At 41.0% G+C, this 16,888-nt stretch overlaps 1 protein-coding gene across 1 annotated transcript in view; it reads right to left on the bottom strand.

Annotated features, from left to right (window-relative positions):
* Positions 1–16,888, bottom strand: part of LOC119567426 (band 4.1-like protein 5) — a 54,902-nt gene that overhangs the window by 23,224 nt on the left and 14,790 nt on the right. Inside the window, exons 3-8 of the mRNA XM_043524931.1 lie at positions 16,748–16,842; positions 9,857–9,985; positions 9,211–9,272; positions 2,621–2,714; positions 1,347–1,424; positions 478–519 (exon numbers count right to left, since the gene is read on the bottom strand). Coding sequence (XP_043380866.1) covers positions 478–519; positions 1,347–1,424; positions 2,621–2,714; positions 9,211–9,272; positions 9,857–9,985; positions 16,748–16,842 — 500 coding nt within the window. The remainder of the gene's footprint in view (positions 1–477; positions 520–1,346; positions 1,425–2,620; positions 2,715–9,210; positions 9,273–9,856; positions 9,986–16,747; positions 16,843–16,888) is intronic.

Here is a 16,888-nt window from a genome sequence, read left to right as displayed (position 1 = left end):
GGTGTCAACCAAATGGAAATCATTAAAGAAACTTTATAGAAAATAACTCAAATAGAAGACTGTGAAAATGAAATTTATCTTCTTAAATAGAAATAATCCCACATCTGAGCATGATTAGTCATGGCCAGTAACACAGAAGGAGTTTCAAATGTGTATTGATGTTGTCACCCTGTGTTTGTTTGATTCACTTCACTGAGACTGGACAATGAAACTGCGCAAGTCAGTTTTGTTTTGTTTCTTGTCAGTTTCATTGCCTGGATCCCAACAGCACAATACTGTTGTATATGGCTTTCGAACAGCAAAGAGGAATGATTTTTAAAAAAAATAAAAATCTGTGCCAATGGATTTTTAGATTTAAAAAAATCCCATAAAAATAGCTACCTGTATAAAATTTAACACTAAACTATTTTTGAGACCATCCCATTAAATCTCCACTCTGAATTATAAATAAATAAAAAGAATGATTGAATAACTCACTGGCACGATCCACCTGGGTGTAATTGTGGGCGGCGAAGACACCTGCCAAAGGAAAATAAACATGCTGGAAAAGTTTCAGTGAAATGCAAAATGCTTTAGAAACATTATTTCCTCAAAACAATTTGACTCAAAAGTTAATTTGTTGCTAGCAGCACTGTCACATTTTTTATATCTTGTCAGCCTGCACCATTGCTAAGGGCCCGTCCAACACTATGGCTTTGAATCAAGCTGCTTGTAACAGTGACTGACTCTAAACATGATTTGTGTCTGCACACCACATGGCTAATAATCGGTTAGTACAGCGGTCAGCTGACTAGGTTTCAGCACATAGCTGCCTTCCAGTAACCAGTTTTTTGCAGCGTGGATCGGACCCCTTTTCTGCAACTGGTTTGGCAGGTCCTCCTCCTCTCCAGCTCTCTGTGCAGTAAAGAGACTCCAGAGCACACTGACATGGGTGCTGCTTTGGGCGCATGCCTTCCAAGTCCACTCTATCCCTGCTGAGTGCTTGGGACAGCTGTCCAGATTTTTCCAGAATGCACTGATAGGCAGTGCAGTATTCTTCAGGAGGACAGAAAATGCTACAAACTAAACTGTGAGACTTGTAACCAATTCAGGTGACCTCACTTCTGATTCAGAGCCATAATGAGGAGAGCACCCATATAGTGCCCCAACAGATCAGAGTGATAACCTAAGGCACACATGAATTATCAGACCAGCAACCATGCTACTAATACATATCAGACACAAATCCAATGGACAGATGCCAAATGACATGTCTATACATTTTCCTTTATAAATAGTCAATAGTTAAATCAAATCTGTATGTATGAAGGAGGCTCCCTTTAAGCAACTGGATTTAAAACAGTTACCCGAGGCATGGTTTCTGTAAAGTCAATTAGATTCTCCGTCAGTGATGTTAACAAAACATCAAGGTCATCTGGATGGCTCTGTAAAATAAATCAGTTATTAATTAAATCCCCATTCGTCACCAGATAGAGTATTTTTGTGTTTCTTGATTTCTGAGCGCCCTCTTCAATTTACTGTTCCATTGCCAGGCCTGGTTTTTGTTCATCTTTTAAACAAAAATGAATATTATCAGATCTTTACTAACAAGCCCTTCTGTTCTCCTGTCCCCAGCCTAGGCTTTGTGCTAGTAAGATTTTACACCTACACTCATGTGTAGGTGTAAAAATCATCCACTGCACTTGTGCGTGTGGATGACACAATTGTTTAAGTGGAGTCTTTGGATTGAAGATCTAACCTTGGGAAAAGTGGATATAGCTATGCGCTGGAATCAGCAGCATACAATCGGTTACAGGTGCAGCAGCTAAGAAGTCTTCTCTTTTGGGGATCCAGAATCATACACGGAACCCCTTAGCAATGTTCCCTCTAATTTTTGACAGGCCGTGTTCACAAAAAATTTCTTCTCTGCAAATTGTTGTGCTTCTGTGCAAATTTTTGTACATGCGGTGTTTCGCCGTGTGCGTGGGGTTTAGGATCTGTGTGCACGCGCACAGCTTAGAGGGAACAGTGCCCCTTAGCCTAGTGAAATATCCCAGGAGTCCCATGTTACTGTCATTTAATTGTCTGGAGATGGACACAGAGATGCTGACCATGTCACATGCACATAAAACATCTACTATTTATGCTCACTGGTACCCCCATAGAGAACACACTATCTTTGAATCAGAATCAAAATCTAAGCAACACAATAAAAGCTTCAGGATCAAACCCTGCCCTTGCTATTGACTTCAGTGGGAGCTACACCTGTGCAGTTAAGTGGCAGAATTTCATTCTTAGAATCTGTTCCCTGAGACACCAAAACTGCGGGATAAAGCAGATTCATCCACATGCCAGTTTAGAAAATGTTGTGCTCCAGGTTGCCATCCTGGAGTACTGGGGAAAGCAGAGTGTAGGACAGACAACATGAAGGGACATAACCCAGAGTGGGGTTTAAAATGGAGTCATATGATATTTGTTATTACAGCAGAAATCACGATTTGGTAAATGTGTGGCTATAGCAAGTATGCTGCTGTAAAGTTTATTATGTGCACAGAGCCATTCCTCTTGTATTAAACAGACAGTGGCAGTGTCTCAGTGTGAAATGAAGAGCCTTGCACACAGACAAAGAGGTGGTGTGTACCTTTAAAACTGCAGTCTCTTCTGCTGGAGCCAGAATAGCTGGAATCAGTGATTCTTCAGGGCCAGAGATGGCATTATCCTCTTCTAATGCATTACTGAAAGAAGAAAACATTCTCATCACACTGCAGAGGCCGTGTGAAATAACCAGTGCTTCTTTCATGACAGCTGAGCCTAGAAACACAACAACGAATCAATATAGGGCAAGGAGGAGATTCAAGGGGGAGGAGGGATAGTTCAGTGGTTTGAGCATTGGCTTGCTAAACCCAGGGTTCTGAGTTCAATCCTCGAGGGGGCCATTTAGGGATCTGGGGGCAAAAATTGGGGATTGGTCCTGCTTTGAGCAGGGGGTTGGACTAGATGACCTCCTGAGGTCCCTTCCAACTCTGATATTCTGTGATTCTATTCTAAGCTTATAAAGAAAGATGCTGATGTGATTGCCAAGTGACCCGTAGCCATCTCAGAACCTGCTAGCGCTATGTAGCATAGACTCCATAAAGCAACTGTGCTGCAGACATCCCAGGCAGTGAACAATGTCAACATCTTCACCCCAGAGGGGTTTTGTGTTTTTGTTTTGTTTTTGTTTTTAACAGCGCTCGCCTCAAACTTGTGTACAGAAAAGAAGTAGTTACTGACGTTATGCAGTAATGAGAGTTCTTCAAGGTGTCCCCTCCCCATGGGTGCTCCACTGAAGGTGTACTTGCATTCCTGTGCTGCTGATTGGAGAATTTTGGTAGCCGTGTCCTGTCCCCACCTTGTGCTCTTCCACAACGGGAACCAGTGTTAACGGAGGTAAACCCTCCTCGGTTCCTTGTCTACCGCAGAGTTTATGATGAGAGCTCCAAAGTAGAGGAAAAGAGGGTGGGTTGTGGAGCACCCACAGGGAGACACACCTCGAAGAACCATTGGTACTGCACACGGGGAGTAACTTCCTCTTCTTCTTCAAGTATGTACTGATGGGTGCGCCACTGTAGGTGACTCCTGAGCAGCATCCCCTACGAGCGACCGGGGCCTCAGAGTCGAGTCTGTTATGGATGAGAGTACTGGGATGCCCACTCTGGCGTCTCCAGCGGAGTCCCCCAGGGCAGCACAGTGTTCTGCAAAGGTATGTGCAGATGGCCAGGTAGCTGCTTTTCAGATTTCTGATATAGAGATACCCTCGAAGAATGCGACAGGCGAGGAAATCTATGTTGCAGAGTGCATGCGGATTACGGATGGAGGCGCTAAACTGCAAATCCGATAACAGAGTTTGATACAGTTTGAGACCCATTTGGAGAGTCTTTGAGCTGAAATTGCTGTGCCCTTACACCTATCTGCAATGGAGAGGAAGAGCCTAGGAAACCTTCTAAAAACTTTTGTCCTGTCCAAATAGAAGGCCAAGGTTCTCCCTTAGATGTAGAGGGTTGCGATGAGGATTCTCGCCGTGTGAAGTCTTGGCATGGGTCTGAGGGTGGTTGGAGGGCCGGTTCCATTAGAAGAAGCTTAAGTCTCAGCTCTTTATCTTATCTGGATCTGGGTTTCAATTGCTGGAGTAAACCACACTTCTGGGGAATGTGGTTTTCTCCCAGACAGTGGACATACTAAGAATGTGCATCAGTCACTTGGATAGATTCTTTGCAGCTGAGACACTTCTTGAAGCGTGATGAACCGGGCATACCCTGTCCAGGGGAATCCCCAGATAGGAGGGGGTCAAACAAAAACAAAATATTAAGATTTTAAAAAAAATAAAAGACCAAAAGAAGGACCAAACGTAAAGGAAACTCTAAGTAGTACCTGAAGTAGGGAAACGATTAGCAAGACTATAGAAGTTAACAATCTATTAACAGACACCTAGAGTGCTGCCTCTAGCCAGGGGCGGTTGAGAAGGAACGGAGGAGGGTTCGCCCATGCAACGCTGGTTAGCCTTGTGGCAGGGCACAAGGGGAGAACAATACATGTGCGGGCCGAACGGACACTGCTACCAAAATTCTCCCATCAGCTGTGCAGGGACACAAGCACACCTACAGCGGAGCACCCACAGGGGCACTACTTGAAGAAGAATTGGAGTTTTATGGCTGCCTCCTTCTCACCTGTGTTCTCTGCATCTTTAGGGGCAAAACTGGAGAATGCCAGGTATTTCAGATTTCTCAGAGAGAGCATGGCAGTCTCAGACAGATCCAGAAGATTCCCCCTTCTGCTCTGTAATGCGTGTATGCCCACACTCACGCCAAGTCTATATGCAGAAATTGTTCAACTTTAACTAAAGGCATAACATTAAACCCATTTAGTAAAACTGGTTCAGCTGTGTGTGTGGACACTCTTACATTGGTTTAGCCAGAGCTTATACTGGTTCAGTCTGCACATAGACTTGAAACCAAGGTAAAAGTGCCCATACACAAAGTGGCCTCAGTTTAACATCACATCTTTCATTTAACCTGTGCAATTTCTGTATATATACAAGCCCTCTATATTCTCCAGTGTTGCTTAATATATTTATTATTTACAGTAGAACCCCAGAGTTACGAACACCAGAGTTATGAACTGACTGGTCAACCACGCAGCTCGTTTGGAACTGGAAGTAGGCAATCAGACAGCAGCAGAGACAAAGGGGGGAAAAAAGCAAATACAGTACATTACTGTGTTAAAAATAAAGTACTAAAAAATAAAGGGAATGTTTAAAAAAGGATTTGACAAGCTAAGGAAACTATTTCTGTGTTTGTTTCATTTAAATTAAGATGGTTAAAAGCAGTATTTTTCATCAGCACAGTAAAGTTTCAAAGCTGTATTAAGTCAATGTTCAGTTGTAAACTTTTGAAAGAACCATAACGTTTTGTGCAGAGTTATGAACAACTGAACTCTGAGGTTTTGCAGATCTGGAAATGGGGTAGGCTCTCAGGTAGAAAAATCTGCAGATGGTTAACCTAGATAACTGTGTCAAGTCTAGAGAAGACTGTCAGAAACTTCAGAATCTAAACTAGCTGAATGGGCAACACTGATGGTAAATGAAGCCCAATGTTGATAAATGCGAACTAATTCACATTAAAGGGGAAAAAATTATCTACTTATACTCCTTACAGGGTTCTAAATTAACTGTATCAACGCAGGAAAGAGACTTGGATATCACTCTGGACAACTCAATGAAGACCTCAGCCTACGATGAAAAAAAGCGAACAAGATCAGGATGCACAACTAGTAGCATGGAGAATAAGGAAAATATTGTAATACAATTATATAAATCAATTCCATCTCAGATTATATGGCCTTATCTAGATTACAGTGTGCAGTACTGGTCACCCCATCTCACAAAAGGTATTGCAGAATTAGAGGGTTCACAGAAGCGGCCACGAGAATGATCAAGGACACGGATACGCATTCTTATGAGGGAGATTGAAAAGATTGAGATTGTTTACCTTACAAAGGAGACAAATAAAAGGGGATGTGATAAAACAAGGAATGGTCTAGAAGACAGATCAGAAACTTCAGTTCTCACTGTTTCAGAACACAAAAGAACAACAAGAGTTAATGAAACTGAAAGATGACAAATTCCAAAATGATAAAAGGAAATACTTTTTCGCACCACATGTAATGACTGTGGAACTTGATGCCATTATGGCGAAGAATTTAATAAGGTTCAAAGAGGGATTGGACATTTATGTGGATAACAAGAATTTCCAGAGTTGTTACAGTTAATGCTAAGAAAAAATTTGGAACAGATATAAACCACATGCCTTCAGCGTTTCAGCCAGTCTCAAACTAAGGGATCAGGATGAGACCTTCATGGGGGGATATTAGCCTATATCTGCCGACTGTGGGGTTCTTCCACCTTTCTCTGAAAAATCTGGTGCTGGCAACTAACAGACACAGGATGTTGGGCTAGACAGATCATGGGTCTGATCCAGTCTAGCAATTAATGTGTTCCTACTTAACAGGAGTTATTCGTACAAAAAGAGAATGCAGGCAAATTGATTTAAGTATAGGAACAAAGAGAAGACAAATCATCCTTGTCCCCGATGGAAATCTCATGATTATCTGTTCTCTCAGATTACATGACTTTCTCTTTACGATATGTGGTGCTGTTGACCCCACTTCAGCCAGCTGCCAAAACACTCATCAGCTCTTCATGTTTATGTTTGATATGGCTAGAAAAACGCCTTAGAAATGAAGGCACTACAAGCAGTAAATCACAAAAAAATCCTCACTTCTACCTGGGAACAGATTAAGCAAATGAGGAACCACATGGATACACATTTCCCACCACAAACACATGTGCAATTAGAGTATTTAGTCTATGCACAAGGGAAGTCTAACATCAAGGTCAGCAGCTCAAAAAATAATGTTACAAACTACTGAAAATCTTCATTAACACACTGATTTCCATGGAGGTTGTAGAGATGTGACTAGAATGAAGCTGGTGTACTAATGTGTCTCAGCATATCAACAGAATCATTTACAAAAAGGACACTGCCAAGATAAATATATTAGGGGCCAAATGCTGATCTTAGTTACACCCCTAATTTGAGAGCTGGATACAGATCCATCTAACTGGGGAAGAAACACTTACGCATGTCACTAAAATCTAATGCATCTTTTCCATGATTTATATTGCTTACTTTTTTGCATTCCATTCAGCCAGGATAGTTAAACTAGTAACCCTTAGCGCAGGTGATGCTCTCTAGACACTGGAGGACCAACTACTGTCAAAGTTTAACTTAACTTCACCGGAAGAAAAAGGTCATGTGGTTTAGGCATTCGACTGGGAATTGTGTTCTGTTCCCACTCATTTACAGACATCCTGTCTGATCACGAGTAAGACACACTCTCTCTCTCTCTCTCTCTCTGAGCCTAAGTACCTCATCTATAAAATGGGGATAATACTTCCTTGGCCTCACAGGTGGGTTGTGAGGATAAATTAATTTGAACGAGTGGCTCACATGCAACAGTGCTGAGTGCCAGAGAAAGGCTTGCAAATAAAACTAGTAATGACCATTTTTAGCCCTTTTCATCCATAGATCTCAATGTACTTTACTATGGTGGGTAAACAGTAATCCCCATTTTACAGATGGGAACACTGAGGAATGATTCCTTCAAGGCCGTTCAGTGAGTCACTGGCAGAGCAGGAATAGAATCCAGGTCTCCTAACTCCAGGGCTGGTGCTCGTTCCTAGCTTGCTTAATTTCACTCTCTTTCCCATCAGTTCTCAGGCACTGCTGTTGCGTTTAGGTTCATGTGGGGATGTTTACATTAAAAATACCCTGTTCTCACAGCAATCTAAAAAACCTCAAACACACTTGCATTTCTCTTCTCTTTTGGTATGTTTTTGCTGCACTTCCTTGATCGAATTCCTTTTAGCTATTTATTTGATTTTAAACATTTTAACAGGCAATTGCACAGGCTAAAGGATAATATTAAGATCAATAATCTCTGCTGCATCATTCTACTCTGTTGCCATTTATTTTCATGCACCCTGAAGACCCTAGTGAGTGTGTGTTAAAGAAAACTCAGCAGACGAAGCCAGTCTCACTTTTCTCCTCCTCCTCTCCTTGGTGAGGAAGTGTTGTTTGACTGCTCATCCTGCTAGCTAACAGCTGTTTCTCGTCTTTCCCAGGCTAATCTCTGAGCTGTTTCCTTATCCCCAGTAACATTCCTTCCCAGAGCACTTACGGAAGGAAGACATTTGAGGCAGAGATTTCTTTCAGCACCTCTCTTGATTTCTGAAATAGTGGATTGGTTGCCAACAGGCTGCTCTGTGCTTTTCCTGAGATCAGGATGCTCCTGCAAAAAGGAATAGGTACTACTCCTCATTGCCAGTTCTTTATCCATCTTCAGGAGAAAGACACTTTCTTCCCTGCTAAACCGAACTTTTGTCAGTAACTTGACTATGCAAGTGTTCTGGGGCCTGCCACATAATTATCTCAGATGGCTTGTCACAAAGTTACTGACCCTTTAACCTCTATGTACCTAGTTCAAATCCAGCCAACCCTGGCAATGACGCGTGTGAAATGAGCTGTTGGTGCCAGTTTCTTGCACACAGGTGTTCGCTTTATATAAACTCCATTGTAACAGATCCCTTTGCTGGCACTCTGAGCAGTGTGGCCAAAAAGTAAGCCATGGAGACTTAATTACCCTCTGGACCCTAGAACAGAGTTGAAATACTCTAGTGGGGCAATGTGGCACAGCCTGCATGGTCACTGCACATACTGTGCTTGTTCTGTGTATCAGGATATGACTTCAGTGTAGCACGTAGCACCTTTCACCATGCTAAATTACCTAACAAAAGGTAATGACATTAATGGGTTAAGGAAGAAAAACATGGAAAGCTCAGATTGAGTATCTGAATTATCTTATACATAACAAACAACACTTGGCAAGTACAGTGCATAGTGATGTTTATCTTTGAAGTGCTTTACACATATTAAAGAATTAAACCTTATGGGATGCTAAATTAACAGATGTGGAAACATAAATTGCCCTCTTTTCACAGGTGGACTTAAATGACTTGCTGTAAAGCACTGGTAAGAATCAGTATCAGGAGTATGCCTCCAGCACTCCAGACTCCCAGTCCTGTGCTCAGATCACGTGAGCACCCTGCTTCTTTCCCCCAGCCCTATGCAGTACCTGGCAGTGGCATCGTGAATATTGGAGTTCTTGTTGTCCGACATGCTATCCTCTCTCGTGATCTAAAAGGAAATGAACACGAAAATAAGTTTCCAAAATTTAATTCCATCTTTGTGTCATGTTAGCGATTCATGGGAAAATCTGGAGTATCCCTTCTCAAAGGGAGAGTGCGCCATGTGTCTGCTATTCAAACAAAGCAGAATCAATTATTTTTTTCTCATGAAAACCTCAGTGCTAATGCAAAACAATCCAGCCAGGTCCTCCAAGAAACAATTATCATTACTTAATACATCTGCTAGCACTACAAGCACCAAGCTTGTTCAGATCCTTATCTCTGTTGAAAGGAAAAGTTGGAATATGCTGAGAGAGACCCCATTAAGGCCCAAGACCAGCAGAGTAGTCAGTGTATCTCCCTCTGAAGGACGAAGGGCAGTTCTACTTTGCCACTGTTTGACCCCCTAGTTACACAGAGCCTTCATACCTAAAGACTAGTCCCGTACAGCAGCCTCTCCAGGACAGCGGAGTATCAAGAGAGTCAAACTCAATGCAGAGGGTTATGCTTTGAGGCTTGTTGATGGTGTCCCCTCTCGCCAGTCCTAAGGGGAACACCTGAGAATGGCATAATCCTTCTGAGCAAAGCATGTACCTTGGGCACTGCCTCTGCCTGGGCCTTCAGGATGTTGCTCTTTATGTCTGCAGGAAGACGCTGTGATGTTGTTACTGGGCTCTCAATTGCGTTATTAAGACACTTATCTGTCAACTTCACCACCTCATCCTAGAAATGGAAAATGTTCATTAGGAGCATCCCCTCCATGACAAAACCTGGGCTGGGCTGAGTCCACAAACATCAACACAAAATGCTAAACAGCAAGGCTTCAGTGGGGGAAAAATATCAGAAAAGGCGAATATTCAAAGAACAGAGAAACAATTTCTGAATTGGTTTTTAAACTTGATTGAATAATAGTAGTTAAAGGGTTAACTAGCAAGGGTCTGATCCTACACAGCACAGGGGCTGAGTGCTGCATTTAACGCAAGGCAAGATGCAGTATGCAAGAAGTGGACAGCATGGGACTCTGATCCCGCAATAATGAGCGAACTGCTGCAAGGCCACATAGTTACACCTCCTGACTAATAACAGCAGTGAGACTTCAGGGGAGCACTGAGTGAAGTTCTTCATTACCGTGTCTCATCAGTCACATTCGTTAGCTCTTCTCCACCTTGCCCAGGTGAATAAGGGAGTAGGTGCATAATGGGGGTGTTAGACTTACCCACTGCTCAGTGCAGATGATTGTGCCTGGTGCTTAGACTTACTTGTGTTATGTGCAGTGTCCATTTGCCTTGTGGAGCAGAGCCCTTGTGCACAATACTGGACAGTACACAAGGACATGAAGGATCAAGGCCTTGGTGCTTACAAAACACTCTCAAGACTACATGTGCTTACTATTCTAAATCCTATCATTAGAGAAATGATGCGTTTTACTAATAGCATCTTGGCACAGATCTGTTTCTACAACCCTGTGCGCAAAATGCTTTGTACGAATATAAAGGCTTTTGAAAACCAGGAGCTAAGAATTTACATGAGCAATGCACAACTTTCCACACCATGTCACTCTGGTGAGTGTAACCATATGGAATTACTCACCTAGCAACCGGATGGGGTTTTTAATACAGTTTTAAATCCTATTAATGTAAGCAATGAGGTACCTACCATCTTAAATTAATTTATCCCAAGTAGGCAGCTGAACATTTGCTCTCAAATGCAGCTTCAAGAGATTTTTCTTTCCTTAGACCCCAGTAGTATATTAGACTAAACAGCCAGACATATAATGCTCTCACGATACTTTTCCCACTAAATTACTTCAGAAGTAAAGTACTAGTTAGACGCATACTGAGATCAGTCAAAATCTGCAATATCTATTCTACAGTGGTTTGGGGTTTTCTGGTTATATGTACTATTTTTCTTAACTGCAAAGTATTAATCAAGTTTTCAGTCTGCTAACTGCTATGTTATTAGTGACAGATGCTAATCAGCTGAGTGGAAACTAAACCTTTTGACCCTTCTCTTCAGGGTGCGACTCAGCAGGGGAAGTTCCAGAGCCCTACATTCCTCACTTAAGTCACTTGATAAGCAAGACTGATTCTTCTTCTGCAAATCTTCTCCCCCTACAGTGCTTAATGTATTGCCAAAATACTGCAGCCCTTAAACACAGGAGAAATCCCACTGAAGCCAGAGGAGCTGTTGGTGTGCATAGAAAGGGCAGTATTTAGCGGAAAGCATTTTTTTTTTTAAACTATCCATGCTCATCACCAAAGCCAACAAGAGAAGGGTAACCCCTTCACTGCTGACTGACATCCCCCCTTCACTCTTAACCCTTTCCATTAACTGGAATGACAAGTGAGGAAGATTTTCAGTGAGAGCTGCTGGACGTTCAGCTCTTTTGAGAATCAGGCCACTTATTTAAGTGTCTAAGTATGGATTTATAAGTCTAACTTTAGGCACACAGATTTAAAAATATTGGCCTATGTCAGCAATACCCAAAGGCAAAAGGTGGTCCAATCTTAAAGGGCCACTATCAATGTAAAATAGGCTGTTTTTAATTGTTGCCGATCATTTTTTTGGGGGGGTGGGGGGGGAGGGAAGACACATTCACTCTAAATATATGAAATGCTAATAAAAATATTTAGTGGATGGTTTGTAACTTTATGGAATAGTTTAACAAAAACAAAATTTTTATTGTACCAAATCATTAACCCTCCCCATATCCTTGAGATCTATCCTTCCCTTCTCAGTGTTTCCATCTCTCTAAATCTTCCTTACTGTCCACTCTTGCTGAGTGCTACATGGAGGGCCAAAGGGAAAAAAGTTAGAATATTCAGATATTTGCAGCATCTTTACGTAATTTTCCAGCTCTAGTTAGAGTGTTTTGTGGATACAACAGTCAATATTTGACAGGAGAAGCGAGTAAAAGAATCACACATATGGTCATTGTACTGACTACTCCACTGCTTTGATTTCAACAGAATAAAGTCTCTAATAAATGTCATTCCAACCTTATTGCTGTGGAATATCCTTACAAATTAATCCAACCACACCGGGTTTCACAGTTAACATCCCACTCAAAAGAACAGGAGACATTTCTGATCTCTGAGCTAACGATTAAGGCCCAAATTTTCGAAAGTGCATATCGTCTACAAATGGGGCCAGATGTTCTGACATGCCCAGCATCCAGCAGCTCCTATTGTTTTTAGAAGGATCTGCTTCATGTTGAGCACTCATAATGCTTAAATCAGAGCTGAGCTCTTTTCAAAATCTGGCCCCGAGTATGTCTGCAGACTCACTACATCTTCTCTGCACTGGTTCACATTTAGAAGGTTATTCCTGCAACCAAATTGTTCTATAAATGAAAGCTTTACATTCTGCAGAAAACATTGGAATTACAAAAAACCTAGAGACTCTCAATAGGTATTACAGTATGGAATTTCTACAATTCATTGTTCCAGTAGTGCTACCAGGAACTTTGATTATTAAAACTAAAAATATATATACATATTATTTACTTTTCACTATTCTGTGGTTTATTTTTGTTGCAGTTTCCTCAGTATGGACAGTGAATCTAGCCCAATCACTTTCAATCTTCTTTACCACCAGTTTCACTTTCTGGTTCTCATGCAGTAGCATGTGTTTAGGTTCCCAACATTGTAGGGGAAATATTTAAATAAAAACTTATTTTTTTCTTTTAATGCCAAGAAAACATTTCTATTCAGATTAACATGCATCTCCCTGGGCCAGTTTTATTTTGTGTTAAAGGAAAGGGAAGAGTAGAGAAATCAGAAATGGTGGGGGGATAAAATATTTGGCACATGACACCAACTCACAATATCTAAATTACATGACATTTAATCTGGGTAGTTGGCAAAGATATCTAACTCTGCAGGTTTCTAGATATCCCAGGTCCATGGCAGTTCTCATTGTTCCTGCCTAGTGGAATAAGCCTAGACTGTTCATTAGTAGGTATCTGATCTATACAGCATATCTATAGTACATCACATTACATCTGAAAACTATACAAACACTGCAATGTAATGACAGAGGGAGTGATCTTCAAAGGCACAAATGAGAATTGGGAAACTAAATCCCATTGACTCTGAATGAGAGTTTGGCATTTACTTGTCTTTGGTACCTTTGAAAATCTCCCAGAGTCTGGTACATCCACACTGTCAAGTCACTTTTCCACTTTTCTTCATGATAATTTAAAGAGCACAAGACTAAGAAAAACCAAAAACACCCTTAGGAGTAAAAACATTAATCAGGAACTAGGGCTAGGTTTCATTGTTCATTTCATTCTAGAAGCTGATGAAAGTGAATTTAAGAACTAATTGCTCTCCTTTGTTAGGCTCCTGAGATTTGGCCAATGTGCTAGTCAAAAGCTTAGGAATGACAAAGTTACATGCTTCCATTCAAACAAAGTTTGGCAGCGAGCAGCTAGGAAACTCCAGCAACCGACTTGGAAGAATAAAGCCATTCATTCCACATTTGCAAATTCTCATTCAAGAGATTCTGCCCTTTCTAAGGGGATGGATAGATCGGTAGATATTTCCCTACCAAAGAACCAATCAAAAGTGGATGTAAATCTAGAATTCTCTAGAGATGATTCTGAGATACAAGCTCTGATCTTTACAGAAGAACGTTCAAGTTTTTCAGCTAACAGAGTTGATGAACCACTGGCATTTGGAAAAGTTATTTTGCTCACTGGTGCAAGACACAGCTTTGCTTTCACAATCAGAGAACTAATGACCCATTCTGCTGGCAGTGCAATTTGTTATGCTTCTTCCAACCTCTTGCCTTGTACATTCCAGCAATGCTACAGCAAAACTGGAGATATTTTATATATTATTACAAAGAGAAAAAGACATAGCATGCTGAAATGAACAAGCAAAAACACAGAAAGAGAAATAGCTGGGATAATAAAATAATCAAAAATACAGTTAACTTCAAAATTTTACTTTAATTATTTCTCTTTATAGTGTGGCAGTTTATAACTAGTCTGATGGGAACAGGTACCACAAGCCTGTCTCACATGAGCAGACTAGATAACAATGGGACTGCTTGCAGGATCAGGTCCATAATTTCTACATATGCATTGTGTAATAGATTTTAAATCAAAAAGGGGGCAACTCCCAAACTGGTTTTAACTACTGTTCTTTGGTCACTGTTTTGGGGATCATTTCATGAGAAACATTTGATCTACAAACTGACACCCTCTAAATGACCTTGAAATTTCTGTCCAGCTCAAAATTGACCTCCTCAAACAATCTCTAGCTCTTTTTATTTTTAACAATCATTCTCAAATTACCACTTGCTTGGGCTGGGTCTACACTGCCACTTTTAGCGCTAAAACTTTTTTCGTTCAGGGGAGTGAAAAAACACCACCCTGAGCGACAAAAGTTTTAGCTCTGAAAAGCACCATTATAGACAGCACTTTATCACTGGGAGCTGCGCTCCTGGCGATAAAGCTACCACCGCTCGTTAGGGGGTTGTTTGTTTTTATCGCTGGGAGAGCTCTCCCCCACGGGGAGCGCTGCCACGGTTGCGCTGTAACGTGGGTAGTGTAGGCATACCCTTAGAGTCAGCATAGCTTGAAAAGCTTTAGTCAAACAACTTTCTCCTTTTCTACCAGAGGAAAAATACTAATTCAAATAGAGTTTACACCCTACATTTTCACAATAATCAGTTTTAGAATGTCATCCGCAGGTCCTTACTGATAGGTGTCTTTGCCTACAAAACTAAGTAGTCGTAGTATAATTCATCCTTAATTATCTAGGCCTCAACTGTGCAAAACGCCGTTATCTAAACCGCAACATGTTACCCAGTATCTAGTAAACTGAAAATTCTTTTGATTATCCAGAACTTCCATTATCGAAAGTTATTCAGTGTCCTGTGTGATATCTGCATAATCAGGGCTGTACAGTACAGGCATCTGTTTGTTAGATTAGCTCATTATATGAGTCTCAGTGTGTTTAGTTTACCTTAGCCACAATTTAACACTATGAACAGAGGATTTCATTCTATTCTCTCTTGATTTAATCTTCAGAATTGTTTCCCTCTTTATTTAAAGCCAACAGGGAGATGAACAAGTCAAGAGAGTCTGAAATAAATTGTGTTCATTTGCTTTTGTTTACATTCGGCATAACAAGACCCACAGGCTACCCACTAATCTTCTTAGAGACTTGGTAATCTTTGTAATGCAGTCACCAAACTGAAAGGTACACAAGGCATCCTAGTTGTCAGCCCTTAAAGGAGACATGAACACAATACCCAGTAGCTATGAGCATGAAGAAGCAATGGCCTTTTCTCAAAATAAGGAGGAAACGTAGGAATGGGCTCAGCAGTCACGCAAGTCAACCTACACATGTACTTCTCCAAACCTTTAATAGATCCTGATCCACCTTAACTGAAAGACAAAACCCCATTGACTTCAATGGGAGGTATATCCAACCTTTAGCCCTCCTGGGCTAATGCTGTGATGCAGACTGTGTTGTTTTGCCTTCTCTTCCTATTCAAAATACAAGTATCCTGGGTTTGTAACATGGAGGGAGAAGACTAAGTTGCTTTTAACCAGATTGCGTTGTAGCAGCATCTGGAGGGAAAACTAACCCAAATTCTTGGGAAATAACAACGGACTCATAGGGCTGTTATGGGAAAAGGCATATCACCCTTTATTCTACGTGATGTTTGTTTATAAATACTTTTTATTAGACTAATACTTTATAGACCAGGGCCCCATGCCCTGCACCCCATAGCACCTTTTCTCGTATTTGCTCGAAGGGAATTACTGACATTAATGAATTAAGATGCACAACTCCCCTGTAAGGAAAATAAGCACAGTGAAACCTGCACTAAATATCCAAAGGACTGATAAATATAGGTTATTTAACAGAAGTGGTCTCCCAACAAAGAAACAGTTATTATCCCCATGTAATAATAATAATTATGTTTTGCAGAGGGTGAACATGAGGTGCATGGGGTAAAATCCTGACCCTACTAAAATCAGTGAGAGTTTTGCCAGGGAATTTAAGTAACTTTTGTTATAGTGCATGCTTTATTGTGTATTGGATTGACAAATATATTGGAAACAATAAAATAGACTAAAAGGTTAAAAAAAAAAAAAAAAAACCTCTCCCCCTCCTCTGTTCTTGTATGAAATTGAGTAGTGCACTAAATTGTGCACCATTTGCATACATGGGAGTTAGGTGTCCAGGCACTCTTGAAAATCCCACTAGGCACCTACCTACATATTTAGGCATTTACAAAACCTTTGTAAATCTGGTCCTTAGCTAATTTCTAGCAGAAATTATTCACTTATCATGCAAAAGATTCTATAGAACAAAGTATATGTATTTGATTTGCTTGTGTCTCTAACATCATTTATAGACATTTTCAAACAGCCTGCAAGTGGGACATGCTAACCAGAAAGCAAAAGGGTTCTCAAAATCATCATAACACACTCAGTAACTTTCAGGAATGCAACCAGAGTACCTGTTTATTAATATTGACGTTTATGTTAGAACGGGGCGCTGACATCGGGCTGGGTTCTGTCTCCAGATGTTTCAGTTTCAACGTGTCTTCAAATGCTGAAAAAGATGGCAGAGACAACCTAAGGCCCTCTTAGTGCAGCTA

This window comes from Chelonia mydas, chromosome 11, assembly GCF_015237465.2.
Source record: "Chelonia mydas isolate rCheMyd1 chromosome 11, rCheMyd1.pri.v2, whole genome shotgun sequence".
Classification (NCBI taxonomy): Eukaryota; Metazoa; Chordata; order Testudines; family Cheloniidae; genus Chelonia; species Chelonia mydas.
Note: the sequence above shows the minus strand (reverse complement) of the source record. Positions and strands in the feature narration are given on the sequence as shown.